Source organism: Cupressus sempervirens, chromosome 2 (assembly GCF_028749045.1).
Source record: "Cupressus sempervirens isolate cs-2001-9-10 chromosome 2, ASM2874904v1, whole genome shotgun sequence".
NCBI classification, from domain to species: Eukaryota; Viridiplantae; Streptophyta; class Pinopsida; order Cupressales; family Cupressaceae; genus Cupressus; species Cupressus sempervirens.
This window is the reverse complement of record NC_143119.1, coordinates 431,020,452-431,035,605: the sequence shown is the minus strand read 5'-3', so window position 1 is coordinate 431,035,605 and position 15,154 is coordinate 431,020,452. Positions and strand designations below refer to the sequence as shown.

At 38.3% G+C, this 15,154-nt stretch overlaps 3 protein-coding genes across 6 annotated transcripts in view; all 3 read left to right on the top strand.

Moving 5' to 3' along the window:
• Nucleotides 1-15,154, top strand: part of LOC149572932 (diaminopimelate epimerase family protein) — a 128,931-nt gene that overhangs the window by 103,482 nt on the left and 10,295 nt on the right. The gene's annotated exons all lie outside the window — the stretch shown is intronic.
• On the top strand, nt 6,852-8,356 carry LOC149572934 (uncharacterized). Its single transcript, XM_089812041.1, has 4 exons — nt 6,852-7,521; nt 7,644-7,876; nt 7,985-8,137; nt 8,223-8,356. The coding sequence occupies exons 1-3, from the start codon at nt 7,103-7,105 to the stop codon at nt 8,098-8,100; spliced, it is 768 nt and encodes a 255-aa protein (XP_089668167.1). The 5' UTR covers nt 6,852-7,102; the 3' UTR covers nt 8,101-8,137; nt 8,223-8,356.
• Nucleotides 8,228-9,980, top strand: LOC149572933 (uncharacterized). Its single transcript, XM_089812035.1, has 3 exons — nt 8,228-8,623; nt 8,728-9,133; nt 9,265-9,980. Exons 1-3 carry the CDS (start codon nt 8,234-8,236, stop codon nt 9,306-9,308), a joined length of 840 nt encoding a protein of 279 aa, XP_089668161.1. The 5' UTR covers nt 8,228-8,233; the 3' UTR covers nt 9,309-9,980.

The window sequence follows — 15,154 nt, the reverse complement described above, 5'->3', positions numbered from 1 at the left end:
GACGGTCCGGCGGTGTTTCTGTATTTTGTAGCCGACGGTCCGGCGGTGTTTTTGTATTTTGTAGCCGACGGTCCGGCGGTGTTTTTGTATTTTGTAGCCGACAGTTCGGCGGTGTTTCTGCATTCTGTAGCTGATGGTCCGGCGGTATTTCTGTATTTTGTAGCCGACGTCGTCAGTAAATAGTTTGTAGCAGATAGAATAATTATGGCCGACGGACTCCTTTGGGAAGGTTCGGCGGTAGTATTTATATCCCGTCTGGGATCATTGTAAAGCATCATTCATCTACTATTGCTAATATAATTCTGCTGTTCGTGTTCATTGTCTGTATGCGTTCATTTTCTTTATCTGTACGGTAAACATTTGGCGCCGTTGCCTTATGAATCTGGAAGGTGGGAAGAATGAAAATTAATGCCAAATCAGCTTAACAAGGATCAGAATAAGGTCAAAGGAAAAGATGGAATCCGTTTTGCACAAGAGAATTTAATTCTGGCACAGCAAGCCGAATGCCGACGAAGATTTCAGAAGATTGCCGACGGAAACCGAAGTGCGGAGGAATTGTTGGAGGAGACTCAGCAGCGGGTGGCACAGAACAGACGTAAGACGTACGACGGTCGGAATAAAATCAAAGTGGAAAAGTTTAAGGCCAGATGGCTTGGACCATATCAGATCTGGGAGGTCGACGACAATCGAGTGGTAAAGTTGGGAACTTTGGACGGACAGAAGGTACCTCCAGCAGTCAACAGATCCAAATTCAAAATATATGGTGCCAAGAAGACTTCGTTGCTGTCACAGGATGGCCAACTGACTCCGTCATTGTTGCAGAATGGCGACGCCTGGAGGCAAAATGGAGGTACCTCTGTTATTTGATTTCTTTTGAAAAAAAAATAATTTTTTTTTTAAAAAAAAAACAAAAAAAAAAAAAAAAAAAAAAAAAATGAAAAAAAAAAGGGGCCGCGGACAGAAAGGCCCGCGGGCTGAAAAGTCCCGCTGGCAGCTGCTGTCCGCGGGCAGAAAAAGAGGGGCCGCGAACAGACAAGCCCGCGGGCTGAAAAGTCTCGCGGGCAGCTGTTGTCCGTGGGCAGACAAAGCCCCGCGGGCAGACAACCGGAGGCCCTCGCGGACAGTCTGTCCGCGGGTTACTAAAAGCCCCGCGGGCAGATGTCTGCGGGCTTAACATTTTATAGATCCTCGCTCAGTTAGCCGTCGGCGAAAGAATGGGCCGCGGGTAGAAAAAGAAAGATCGTGGGTGAGGACAGAAAGGCCGCGAGGAGGACAGGAGGCCGCGGGTGACGACAGGAAGGCCGCGGGTGAGGACAGAAAGGCCGTGGAGTAGGGTTCGGAATGCAAATGATGCGGTTGCAAGAATCCAAATACCAGAAAAAGGAGGGACAATCACACACAGCTATTGGCAAGTATTGGTTTAATTGGCAGCACTGTTGATTAAGATTTCTCTTCTCCTCTTCCGTGGGCTGAGATTTTTTTATAACTGACGGAGGAAACAAAATAAGAAGAAATAAGTCATTGTTGCATGGAGTCAGCAGGCAAGCGGAAGCCGTGGAAGAGTCAGTTGCGGCAAATATGGAGAAGAATTTCTGTGTGCAGAGGGATTTGTGGTGGATTCTAGAGGAAGCAGTAAAACCAAAAAAAAAAAAATAAAATGCCAAAGGGAAGGGGACACATCCGTGGTTGCCAGAAAGAGTGTAGAATCGACAGATAATGACAAAAATGGTGTGATCCGTGCATTTCTGTGCGGGGGCGCTGCCCCTCGACCCCGCCGGGGGCGTTGCCCCCTGGACCCCCAGTCGTGGGAGTTTGACCAGTTGAGAAGAGTTGAAGTTGCTGCAGGCATGGACTGTTTGTGTACCAGAGGCAGTGGGAGCAGGTGTTGGCTGTGAGGCTGTCTTGGTGGATGCGTAGAGAGCTCGGGAGGAGCTGATCATCCAGTTGGAGGTAGTGCAGCGACACTTGGCTCAGGGTATCGAGGAATTGAAAACAGAGAAAGCATCACAGATGGCTATCAAGGTCAACTTGAGGAGACAGTATTGTGTTAGCAGAGGCTACAAATGTAACGGGATGAATGTGGAAGTGATGTGACAGAAGCAGATTTCTCTTGTTGTAGTCACTTTGATGATATATTTTGTTTGATTTGTCTTAGATATGTTGTAATTGTCGTCCAGAGACAACTTTTCTTTTTGGGGGGAATGGTGTTAGCCGACTGGATGGTTCCGGCGGTATTTTGTATTCTGTAGCCGACTGTCCGGCGGTGTTTCTGTATTCTGTAGCTGACGGTCCGGCGGTGTTTCTGTATTCTATAGCCGACGGTCCGGCGGTGTTTCTGTATTCTATAGCCGACGGTCCGGCGGTGTTCTGTAGCCGACGTCGTCAGTAAATAGTTAGTAGCAGATAGAATAATTATGGCCTACGGACTCCTTCGGGAAGGTTCGGCGGTAGTATTTATATCCCGTCTGGGATCATTGTAAAGCATCATTCATCTACTATTGCTAATATAATTCTGTTGTTCGTGTTCATTGTCTGTATGCGTTCATTTTCTTTACCTGTATGGTAAACAAATTTGATCAAAGAGAAATATAGTAAGAAGTCACTTATTGTGTCTGTTGGAATGAAAGTTTAAGTTTCTTGTGGCTGTTATTATTCTAGAATGGTAGCATGCTAGGAATATCATTTTATATCTCTATTTTGTAACAACAAATTTAAATTTGGAAATTAGATTAGGGGTTTCTTGGCTACAAGCAAATTGTTTGACAAAATGGTCCAGTAGCAGGGGTAACCTATTATAGCGGAAATGTGCATCAGATTTTGGGAAATTCAGTTTGTTGAAAAACAAAATGAAATCAATGGAATATTAGAAAAGTGAACTTTTCTCGAAAGAATTCAATGGCATTCAATGGTGATTAACTAAGGGACTTGCAAAAAGAAAAGGGAATATAAAATTGGCTAATATGCAATTGGATTACAATTGAAGTCTGTGAAATGTTTTGGTGGTTGTCTGTGAAATGTTTTGTTTGTTTCTCTTTAAGTTGGAGAAATTAGATTTATATTTGTCTAACGTGACCAGTCTGATTAGATACTTTTGAATTTGGTTTTGCAACCCTCTGTGCTTTCCTTGGTCTAGCACAAGTTTTTGGGACATCCTTGTGAAGAGGTGAGACTTGCAGTTGCTTCTTGTGATAGTGATATCATAATGATAAGAGTAACTAGACCTATAACACCTTATAATGATGACATATTGATGAAGGTTCTACAACTAATTATGGAGAGCCTACATGGGTTTCATGATGTGAAAACCTCTACTTTGTTGAGAGGGCTAAGATTTTAGATATTATGGTAAGATCCAAACTAGTTGTCATTATGTTGGATATCTAATGTGATAAATTGGTTCTTCAAATGTTTCAATGCTTCTTAGTTGGAATGAGGAAACATCATCCAAACAATGTGAGGGCTTGTATGCAAACCATCACGCCCTCAATCTTAGACAATGACGACGATATATGTAAGTAGTTGCAATCAAACTTGTTGGCCATTTGGAGGTATGAGCAGGCTATATAACCTATTGCTTATGAGTTCTCCAAAAGACAAAAGTATAAATTGGAAGGTTCAAGGATGGGCTTACTGATTGCAGGGTCTTCCAAAAAGAGTAAGAACCAAATGAGGAAAGGAAAAATCTGTTTCACATGTTAGGAGGCATGGACACTTGATCATAGTTGTAAGGGGAAAAAACATTTTGAAGCCAAGTTGTGATGATGGCAGAGATACGAGTGAGAACAGTGCCATGACTCATGAGGAGCAAACTAAATCTACAACTTTGAATACACCTATTACTATGCACGATGAAAGTAAAAAAGATAATGACTTCCAATCAGCCAAGGTAGATAATATGGAGGAAGATTCAATCATCACAAGTGGGGATATTCAAACTCTTTATTTGTGAGTTGCAGATCCGTATTGATAGATTATTTGAAAAGAGAAACTTCTTTGATGAATCCATATGTGATCATAATGCTGTCCCATTGGTGCTCCATGAAGAGTGCATGATATGTTCTATAGAGACAGCAACATGTGATAATCGTTTCATATTTGAGAACAAATCAGAAAATGAAAGAGACGACAAAATGTGATAAATCTTTTCATATTTGAGAACAAATCAGAAAATGAAATGTGTGACAACTCATGTACCCTAGGTGAATTTGAACACAGAGCCTTAGCATTGTAAGATTGGTCTCAAAGTAGAGAGTTGTGCAAGTATTTAGAAGGGTTGATGATTCTCACAAATACATTGAAGATCTGATTTGGAAAACTCTGATTGATGAGAGGCAAAAAAAGAATTGCATGTGGTGTTACTAGTTCTCAGTTGCACATTGTCAAAGAAGCATGTGAAAGAATGAGATCAAACTACTTGCATGTAATGTCCCCATCTTTTAGCCTCTTAATGGAGTTCTTAGCTTTTTAATTCTCCGAAGACTAAGTGGAGAAATAAGGAGAAATTGATTAAATTAATTTCTTATAAAGTCAGTAAATAAATTAAAATTAAAAGCTGACTTTATATTTAATTAATTTAATTAAAAGTGATTAAAGTTAATTAAATAAATTAAAAGAATCTTCTAGAAGGGGGAATTAAATATTATTTTATTTCTTCTAGAAGGAGGTCCATATATTGGAGGAAAAGAATAAATAGGGAGCGCAGCCTCATTGTTGATCATCGAATGTGTTGCTTTCTACTCTTCCGGATAATTTGTGGAGCCAAGGGTTTCTGCAGTAGTTACATAGATGGTTGGGAACAAACACTCCCATTGATTTGCATAACTGAGGTGGTGAAATATCTTGCGAAGGGTTGCGGGTGTTGGAGAAGACAAATCAGTCTTTTTGTTGTGCCAAATTTATGGCCTAGGGCCAGATTTGTGGAGTAAGATTGAAGGAATCAGCCAGATATTGCTACAGTACAGATTTGCTACAGTACTGCTGCTATAGTGATACTGCTACAGTGTTGTAGCTACAGTGATGCTGCTACAGTGTTGTAGCTACAGTGATTTGCTATAGTAACTTGCTACAGGAAAATTCATATTTTGGAGCAATTCCAAGTTTTTTATCTACTACATTTTGCATTGTTTGATAGTAGATATTTAGGGCATTGGTAGGGTTTGTGCGATATGTTGTACTCTGATTTATATCAGAGTTTTATATCAGAATTTGTTGCCCTAATTTCTTATTGCTGTAGATGCATATTTTCTCATTTGTAACTAGTGTTTATATGTTCAAATGAAAAAAAAAAAAAAAAATTGCATCGCCATTGTTAGTCATTTGGAGTTTGCAAGCATATCTCTTTTAGTTTGGCATTTTGGAAAGAAATCAGAGTTTAGATCTGCAATATATCCCTTGTGTGCAAAGTGTTTGATGAAATTCTTAGGTTAGAAATTAGGAAATTAAAATTAGAATTGCAAGGGATATTGCAGTGGTATCAGAGCTTGCTTTTGAGAAGGATTTGGTGTTTCACGAAGTTATAACCAGTTGGTGTTATTACATTGCAGCTGTTAATAGATAGGGATCTTGTTATGAAATTTGGGGAAGACAAGGAAAATGAGGTTTTGATCTTTGTAATCAGCTTAGCATGGCTCATTTCTCTCCATTCAAATCAGAAAATCAGATGTCCATTTTATTTACAACGAAGCATCAAGAAATTGGTACAATAGAGATGAAGATTAAACAAATAGTAGAGAGGATTGATGGAATCTTAAAGGAAGAAATATGAGACATTTTATCAATTTACATACTAGGGACATCCAATATGTTGAAGAATTTCACAAAGTACTTTTCAGCCTTGTCACATTGTTTGTTGAAGAATCATTTGAGACACCACCACCTTTGACCACTTGAAAAGGACATGCAAGAAGCCAAGATTTGGTGATAGATGAGGTGCCCAAAATTCTAATTTGGGGCAGCAAAAGTTCACTTTCTCATTCATATGAGCTCGCAGCCTTTACACGCGGGAAATCTAATGAAGAGGTGTCTACAAGTGTTAGTCCCTGAAGTGCAAGTATGGGCCATAAAATTTCCAGGGAAGAGGTGCTTGAAAGGGTTGAAGACATGAGACAAAAGCATGGTAGCAATTATGATTTTTGTAACAGCAATCATATTTCTCTTCATTATCACGAAGTAACAATTTTTTCACATTAGAACATAGTAACGAGAATCGCCTGAATCGGCGATTCCGCGACCTGATTCATCCTGCGCGATTTTTTTTGAATCGTGAATCGGTATCGCCGATTTCTGGGCCATGAATCGCCTGAATCGCCGATTCAGGCGATTCATGTAAAAATCGCCAAAATCGCCTTAAAAAATCGGCTATGAATTGCCCGCGGCATGTAAAAAGGGAAGTTGAAATTTTAAAAAAAATCACTTGTTTTTTTCACTTTGTTTTTGACTTATTCTCTTTGTTATAACCCTAAAGAGCCTTCTATTTGTGAAGCATGAGTAGAAGAGAGGAAAAGTGAGAGAGAAGAAGAGAAAAGAAAAGCCATAGGTTTTCAACCAGCAAGGAGGAGGAGCACCAAAGAGATCAGCAGGCCATTTGGGGAGCCCATCAATTGCTTTGGGAGCATTAAGGAGCCAATATCAACACTCCTCAACTCATTTGCAAGAGGTAAGTGCTTATTTTTTTTCTTGCATGTTAGTGTATTATGCATTTTTTGTTAAATTTTTAGTGTATTATGCCTTTTTTGTTAAATTTCTATAGTTTTCAAGACTTTTAGTGTAAATCTTGAATGCTCTTTATTTTTACTAAGTTGCAAGCTAGGGTTTGTTGTTTTCTAATTTTTATTAGCTTCAAACTTTGATATTTTACATAAAATTTTTTATTGCAGCAGCCTTTGCTCTCATTTTTCGCAATTCCAATGGGTAAAAAAGATGAATGTTGGAAATATAATGAAGAGTTTCCTGGAAGAACCAAATATCAAACAAAATGCATGTTTTGTAAAGAAAAAATAACTTCCGGGGTATTTATAGATTGAAATTCCACATTGCTGCTATACCTGGACATGATGTTACAGTTTGCACTCACCAAACTCTTGAGGCAAAACGCACTTGCTTAATGGCATTAGAAAAAATTGAAAAAGACAAAGCAAATAGGAAAATGCAAGTTGAAGGGTTAAGGGGTATTGGCTCCCATGTTCCCGCATCCGCAGTCGCATCCACATCTGCATCTGCATCAGTTTCCGCATCCGTAGGTTGTGTTGGAGAGGGTTTTTCTAGGCCTCCTTTTTATCCTAGTTCTTCTGCTCGTGCTAGTGCTAATGCTAGTCGGTCACATACTGAGACGAAGTCCCACACCAACCTATTGCAGCCTAGAGTGCAGAAAAACAGAATGGATAGTTACTTTGTGCCCCGCACTACTCCTGGTTCCCAACCCACGCTTGAGGGAATGGGTTTGAACAAAGAGATTCACGATGCTGCCAGAAAGGAGATATGCAAATTTTGGTACTTTTGCAACATTCCATTTATTGCAGCCAGGTAATTGATTCTTTTTTCTTTGTTTTCTTTAAAGCTAAAATTAAAAGTAAAAGTAAAACTTCAATTATATCTACTTGTTTTATAATTTGAGTCTTTGACATCTAAACTTTTATTTGTGATAGGGCTCCTTATTGGCAGAATATGATAGATGCGGTTGCTATTTGTGGTCCGGGGTTTAAAGCCCCAACTGAGGCCGAGTTGAGTGGATACCTCCTGGATGAGATGGTAGAGGACATGAGGGTTGACCTCGAGGAGAACCGAAAGGAATCGATTGCAAAGGGTTGCACCATCATGACTGATGGTTGGACCGATAGGAGGAATAGAACACTCCTCAATTTTCTTGTATCCTGTGGAGGTGATTGATCATTCTACTTTCCTACATACATTGTAAATTTTGATTTGTTGAATGCTAATTCGTTAATGATCCATTTAATATTATAATTCATTGTTTTGTTACTTGTAGGATATACCATGTTCATAAAATCCATTGATGCTTCCGCACATGTGAAAAATGCCACATATTTATGTGAGGCTATTGAGGAAGTTATAGCAGAGGTGGGAGAACAAAATGTGATCTAGGTGGTGACGGATAATGCAGCAAATTATGTTGCAGCAGGTAAACTTTTAACTTTGCAAGTTTTGAAAATAAATTTATTTGAATTTTGAAATTTGAGTTTCTAATTGACTTAAAATTGTTGTAGGTAAACTTTTGATGGAGAGGCACCCTACCATATTTTGGTCCCCTTGTGCGGCACACTGCATTGACCTCATGTTGGAGGAAATTGGCAAACTTGAGTTTGTCAAGTCATGTGTGGAAAGGGCAAAAAATATATGCAAATTCATTTATAATCATGCATTTGTCCTTAGCACAATGAGGAAGTACACAAAAGGCAAGGAGTTAGCTCGCCCAGGTATCACGAGGTTTGCCTCGAATTTTATCACCTTGCAGTCCTTGTTGACATCAAGGGATGGATTGAGGAGCATGTTTGTTGGGCAGGAGTGGATTTGCTCTTCCTATGCTACGACCACTGTAGGGGTAGATGTGGCGGATTGCATATTTGATGAGGATGGTTTTTGGAAACCCACTAGAGAAATCCTTAAGGTAAATTTATTGCAATTTAACATTTAGTATTTTGCTTTTACTTTAAGTTATATTATTTTATATTTAAGTTTTGACTCAAATTTTTTGTTTTACTTTATATGTAGGTCATTGAGCCCCTTGTAGCTTTGCTACGAACTGCTGATGGGGAGAAGCCCTCTATGGGCTACATTTATGAGGGCATGGATAGGGCCAAGGAGGCCATCAGAGCCCAATATGCAGGAGTGCAGGAGAGGTATGGCCCTATTTGGGACATCATCGATAGGAGATGGCAGAATCAGCTCCATCGACCCATCCACACAGCAGCTTACTATCTGAATCCGGCATTTCGTTTCCGTCCTGAGTTTAAGGCGGATGCAGAGGTTCTCACTGGCTTATACACAGTGATTCAGAGATTGAGTAACGATGAAAATAGCGCTGCTGCGATTGTTGAGCTAGACCAGTTCAACAATAAGGAGGGGCCACTTTTCTCTGGCAAGATGGCCATAAATGCTCAGACAACACTACAGCCAGGTAAAAATTAAATAATATATTCAATGTTCATGAATCCAGATTCTAAACTTAAAGTTGATTATATAATGCATTAATTTTAGAGTTGTAATTTGTAAATGAGACTAATTGTTTTTGTTTTTTCCTTATTTCAGATAGATGGTGGCAAATGTTTGGGGCCACAACCCCAAACCTTTAAAAAATTGCCATCCGCATTCTGAGTCAGCCGAGCAGCGCTTTTGGATGTGAGTGCAGTTGGTCCATGTTCGAGCACATCCACTCAAAGAGGAGAAACAGGTTGACAGTGCAGAGGTTGAATGATCTTGTCTTTGTTCATTACAACCTTCGTCTTAGGATTAGACAGATTTTGGGCGCTGACTCCTCTCCGATCATTCTAGAGGAGATTGATCCAGAATCAGAGTGGATCACAGAGACCGTGGACCCAGTCTTCACTGAGGAAGACCGCGCGTGGGTTGACCAGGTGGATGTAGAGGCTGAGGCTGTGGCTAGGGCAGAGGAGGCAGCTAGAGCACGTTCAAGCATTGGTAGACGCACACGCGCACGTACAGACGCAGGCCCTAGCTACGTTATTCATGAGCCCATTGCCCATGCAGGGGACATGGCTCGACGGTCCTCTAGGACCTACCTTACACGCCTTTCTCATAGACAAACTGGATACTCAGAGGCTGAGGTTGAGGCTGCAACAGAGCTAGAGGATGATGAGGCTTGAGCTGGAGCCTTGTTTTTATATTTTGTTTACACTGTATAGATATTGATAGTGATACTGAATCACTGATAGACATATGTTTCAAACTTTCATGGATCTTCATCTTAGATTTATACATACATTTATGATTTGATGTCTTATAAATCTTCATGATTTCATCTTACTGATTCTATGATTTGAATCATTATGATCATTTGATTTTTATTTACTTCAGCTAGCATACAATTTACATTTTAGTATATAATGATAACATAGTTACGTATGTGATGGATTTTATGTTTCATGTTTATGTATGTTAGATTCTATTTGATGATGTTATAGTGTTTTTAAGTTATATTCAATAAAGGGTGCATGAAATAAGTCTTAAATTGTTAAAATCTTTACATTTAAAGGGTTTTTTCAAATTTGCCGATTCATCGCCGATTCACCGGCGATTCACCCCCGATTCACGATTCGATTCGGCCGTGCCGATTTCGATACGATTCCGATTCACGTTACTATGCATTAGAATGATGATTAATGGGATTTTACTAGTTCTGAAATTTTGCTTGATGTTGATCAAATTCATTGGAGAAGTGGATTTTGTTGATGACACTTGTATTGAACTAGACACTAGAGAGTTGTTTTCCACGGGTGATGAAAGCATCTCCTATTCATTTTTAGGGTTGTCCTCAATTTCATGTGAGATGGCAGTCATTAATTTATTGGTTGGCAATTTTTTCTTCATAGAGTCTTCAATTGGTAGTGGCTGTCCTACTTGGGTTTCCATTGCACTATAGATTTGGCATGTTCTACAATAGCTAGTAAGTTGCATGAGAATTTGAAGAGACATGACTATGTGTTAGATATTGCACATGAGATGGAATTCTTCCCTATACATGGTAATGGTGACACCTTTGACATCATTCTTATTGCTAGCTTAAGTCTTAGCAAGAACATTTGGTAGCTTATTTAGTTGATCTATGAGCAAAATGCACTTGCTTTTGACATCTTTAGAGTGAGCTACTTATTCAATGGATGATACATGAAGATTCTATAATGATAGGCATCTATTTCTGCTCCCATGGCCAAATGGATAGATTGGTTTGGGATTAGGGTGTTGACATGATCAATGCTTCGGTTTTTATGGATCGTGATGAAATGTTTCACAACTCAAGGCTTTGTGTTAGTTTTAGTGCGGTGCAATAGATTGGTTAAGGTTTTAGTCCGGTGCAATAGATTGGTTAAGCAATGTTTTTGATTGACAGGGGATCTTGATATTGACACACAAACTCCAATTGCTTGAGGACAGTCAATCTCTGGGAAGGGAAGACTGCAATGTCCCTTTATTTGGATATCAGAAATTAATTGAATAATTAAATTAAAGTTGTTGAAGTATAATAAATTTGATGACTACTTAACTTAATTTCCTAAAAAAGTTTTAAAATGAGTTTAATGGTGAAATTTAAAAAATGATGAAGTCATTTTAATATTATTTCCCACAGCTGAAATCAAATTAAAAAGGGGAAATTAATAAAAAAGAGAATTGAAGAGATAGACATAGGGAAAATGAAGAATCACTCCATTGGGCTTTGAAAGAAGGGGAGGCTCATTCTTGATATGCTTGGTTGATGCTTGATTATTGGTTTCTCTTGGAGAATTCTGGGAAGCTTTGACTTTCAGTCTGAAACATTTAGGATTTCATGGTGAATTGGACGAAAACCCAAGTCACACCTTGGTGGATTAGTGAAGGATTTCACAGCTGGGTAGATTTGTGACAAAGGTACTTCATTTCTATATGGAAACTAAGATTTTAATGATCTATCCTCATATTTAGTTCAGATCTCTATTTTTCAGTCAGATATTACATGGTTCTTTAGTGTAATCTATTAGTTTAATAGAAAATAGTTGCATGCAAAGTGTATGTTTAATTTTTGTGGTACCTTTTGAAAACCCCGAAACCAATATCCTCGCTGGATATTGCAAAATCTCGGGAAATGGAATAAAGAATTAGAAAATGGCAAGGGATAATAGAAAAACTTAGTGCCATGGATCCTATGGTGCAAAAATTAGCAAATGATCGACTTCAATTCAAGAAGGCAATACCACAAAATCCTCGACTTTGATCATTGAGATAGGTGTAGAGAAAATAGCACTTGATTGTATTGTTGGTGTGAATATAATCACTAAGATATAGATCTTCAAGCTTGCACAAGGAGACCTCTTTGCAATAAACATATTCAAGGCAACTCAGAGGACATTGCAGCCAAGTGTAAGTCTATTAAACGCATAATTTTAAACTTAAAAGTTAACACATTTCACTCTTTCACATAAATAACATAATTTTCGAAGTGAAACTATAGGATCGATTTTTTTTCCATTTTAGATGCGTGTTGATAAAGGTTTGGTGATAAGGTGTCAAATCTTTATAGGAAGCAGTTTGTGTCTTGAATCAACCATGTAGTTCTCTAGGACATGATTGCAATTGGAGTATGTTGGAGCACATAAACTTCAAGAAGCACGATAGGTTGTTAATGCAAATTTTGAATGATGTTATGCATGCTCGTTACAACTTTTGTCTCTATTACAAACATATATTGGGTTTGACTCATCTTGTATGGAGGTCGGTCCCATAGTTAAGAATGGATCACTGAGGTCAATAATCTCGTCTTTAGCAATGAGGACCTTGCATGGGTTAATGAGGTGGATTGAGAGGTAGAGGCAATAGCCATGATAGGGGAGGATAGAGAAAGAGTAGTTAGAGTATGAGGAGACCCCTTGACTGTTGGTGTTACTAAGACTCAAGGTTATATCATGGCTGCATCATCATCTAGGACATAGGATGTCCAGTAAGAGCAGCCACAGGTACAAACTGGTCCTGTGGTTTTGGTCTAGTCTACTTGTGGGTCCAAATAGGGTCCTACCCGTGGGGGGTGGTTCAAACCAAACCACACCTACTTCGGACCTAGGCGGACTAGGGTGAAAAACATAGAACCGCCAATAGACTTGGTCTCGCAGATGATTAAAGTGGGTGGTCGAATTGGTTTTTTTGCAAATTAAATTATTTTTTGACATCCACTATTAGGGTTAGAATATGTTGGTAAATAGAAAAATAACTCTTGGTGCCCCTTGATCCCATCTTGGGGGCGTTGCCCCCAAACCCCCATTAAAAGATTTGGGGGGAAATTGTGCCAATGAAAGCAAGGAAAAATTAACCTTCGAGTGTGATTAGGCTTCATATAATAACATCCACAATCCTAAAGAGTGGATTCCAATGGCTTATGTTGGCTTCTACTTCTTAGGTTGAACTTCATGAATTTGAAGATTTTGAGACCAATAATGTTATTGGTGTAGCTGATCCCATTGGCCTTAGCTTTGTTTGTTAGTCAACTGATGCCAATGTAGAAGAAGAAGACGATGATGATGATGATGATAATGATGAAGAATATAAATAAATTTGTAATGCTTTCATTGAACTTGATGTTATGATTTATCACTTGGAATTTTAATGTTTTGAATCTTTGATGTTGGACTTGACCATATGTGAATATGATGCTATGATTACAAGTTTGTGGTGCTCAAATGTTTTCATGATACTATGTGACATTCTAGTCTTAACTCCTGCTTCTAGGGTGCATAAATATGTGTGTATGTGTGTGTGTACTATTGAACCTAAATGAACCCAAACTCTCAAATGTTTTTATGATCCTATGTGACATTCTAATCTTAACTCGTGCTTCTAGGCTGCATAATGTATGTGTGTGTGTGTATTTTACATGTATTTGTACTACTGAAACTAAATGAACCCAAACCCTTTAAAATTTTGTTGTACCGGCGAACCAGTCTTTAGTACCCAAACTTGGAACCGAACTCAAACCGGCATCCTAGTTTAGGACCCATCTTAGATGCTAACCCATGACTTCATGTGATGCTTGAACGAGCAATGCAGACTTACATTTTCACTTTTGATATTTCCTTTGATGCCGTCAATTTCATAATCCATGAGATTTGTACACATTTGACAATATTTATAATTTTATGTATCTTACAATGTTCTTCCCCTAGCTAAAATTTAAAATTCAATTTTGTACCTCTAAATCAGATGTATACTTCTGTACATGGTCAAATATCTTCTATTTGATTAGTTTGTTGTGTCTTTAAAGTTTATTTATTAAAGGGCTCACTATGCAAGTTTTAAATCCTTAAAAACCTTTGTATTTTAATGATTTTTTCAATTTTCTAAGCTTGGGTGCAAAGGGCAAGTCCTAGTAGAAAAATAGCTTGCGGAGTCTGACTGTTGTAACACTGTTCTAAATACTTTTTTAAGTGAATGCAAATCTTCCATGCCACATTGGTTTGAATGATATCCTCTTGGTCAAATGTGAACTTTTGATCAAACATAAAGAAAATTTATAGAGTTTGTGCTGAAAATTTAATTCATTTTTATAAGTGCAGATATTTTGGCTTGGGCTCAACTAGGGTGTAATAACCCCAACCGGTTATAACTTCATCAAACACCGAATTCTTTTATAATTTAGTTGTTTGGCATTTCTTCAAACACTTTGCAAGCAAGCTTTGATACCATTGTAGTAACTTGACTGACTCACACTACTGTAATGTTGGATAAGATTGTTTTTTGTTTTGAAATGCATTGCAATCTTGTATTTTTTTTCCTATAGAATATATGAATGTTTTCATATATATCAAATACTAGAATATGCAAGTAAATAACTCACAACTAATAATGCGAAATATCAAATTCTAAACAATCTTGCAATTAATGACTTGCAAATTTATTGCTTCACAAATTGAATATAAAAGGAACCTAAAATGTTTGATATAATTCCAATTTGCAGTAGACTGAACACATTCCACCTTGAGCTTTAAATGACACCAATCACAACCTGTATAGGAAAGGCCCACATCCTTTAGTAGTCACCAACAATGCCAACAATGGCTCCAATACTGCAGCCCTTTAAATGCCCAGATAATGGCATTAAAACCAGACTTCCGATCTGTTTCTAGATGCCCAGATTTGTGATTGCAACAGCTTTGGAAAGCGCCAATAATGATGTCTGAAAGATAAAGTCGTGTGGGAATAAACACAACACAAATGCTATCCAACGTTGCTCAATATATATCACCAGCAATTAAAAAACCCAATGCCAATATGCAGCAAAAATTGACGGTAGAAAACAGAGATGTGAAATGCCCAAAATGTGCCTCTATATAGCAGATGCAATTATCAATAATACCTCAAATTTCCTTCACAAATTCAGCCAGCTAAAACCCTCTCAAAAACAACAGCAACAGTCAGGAGGAATGACAAATCGTATACC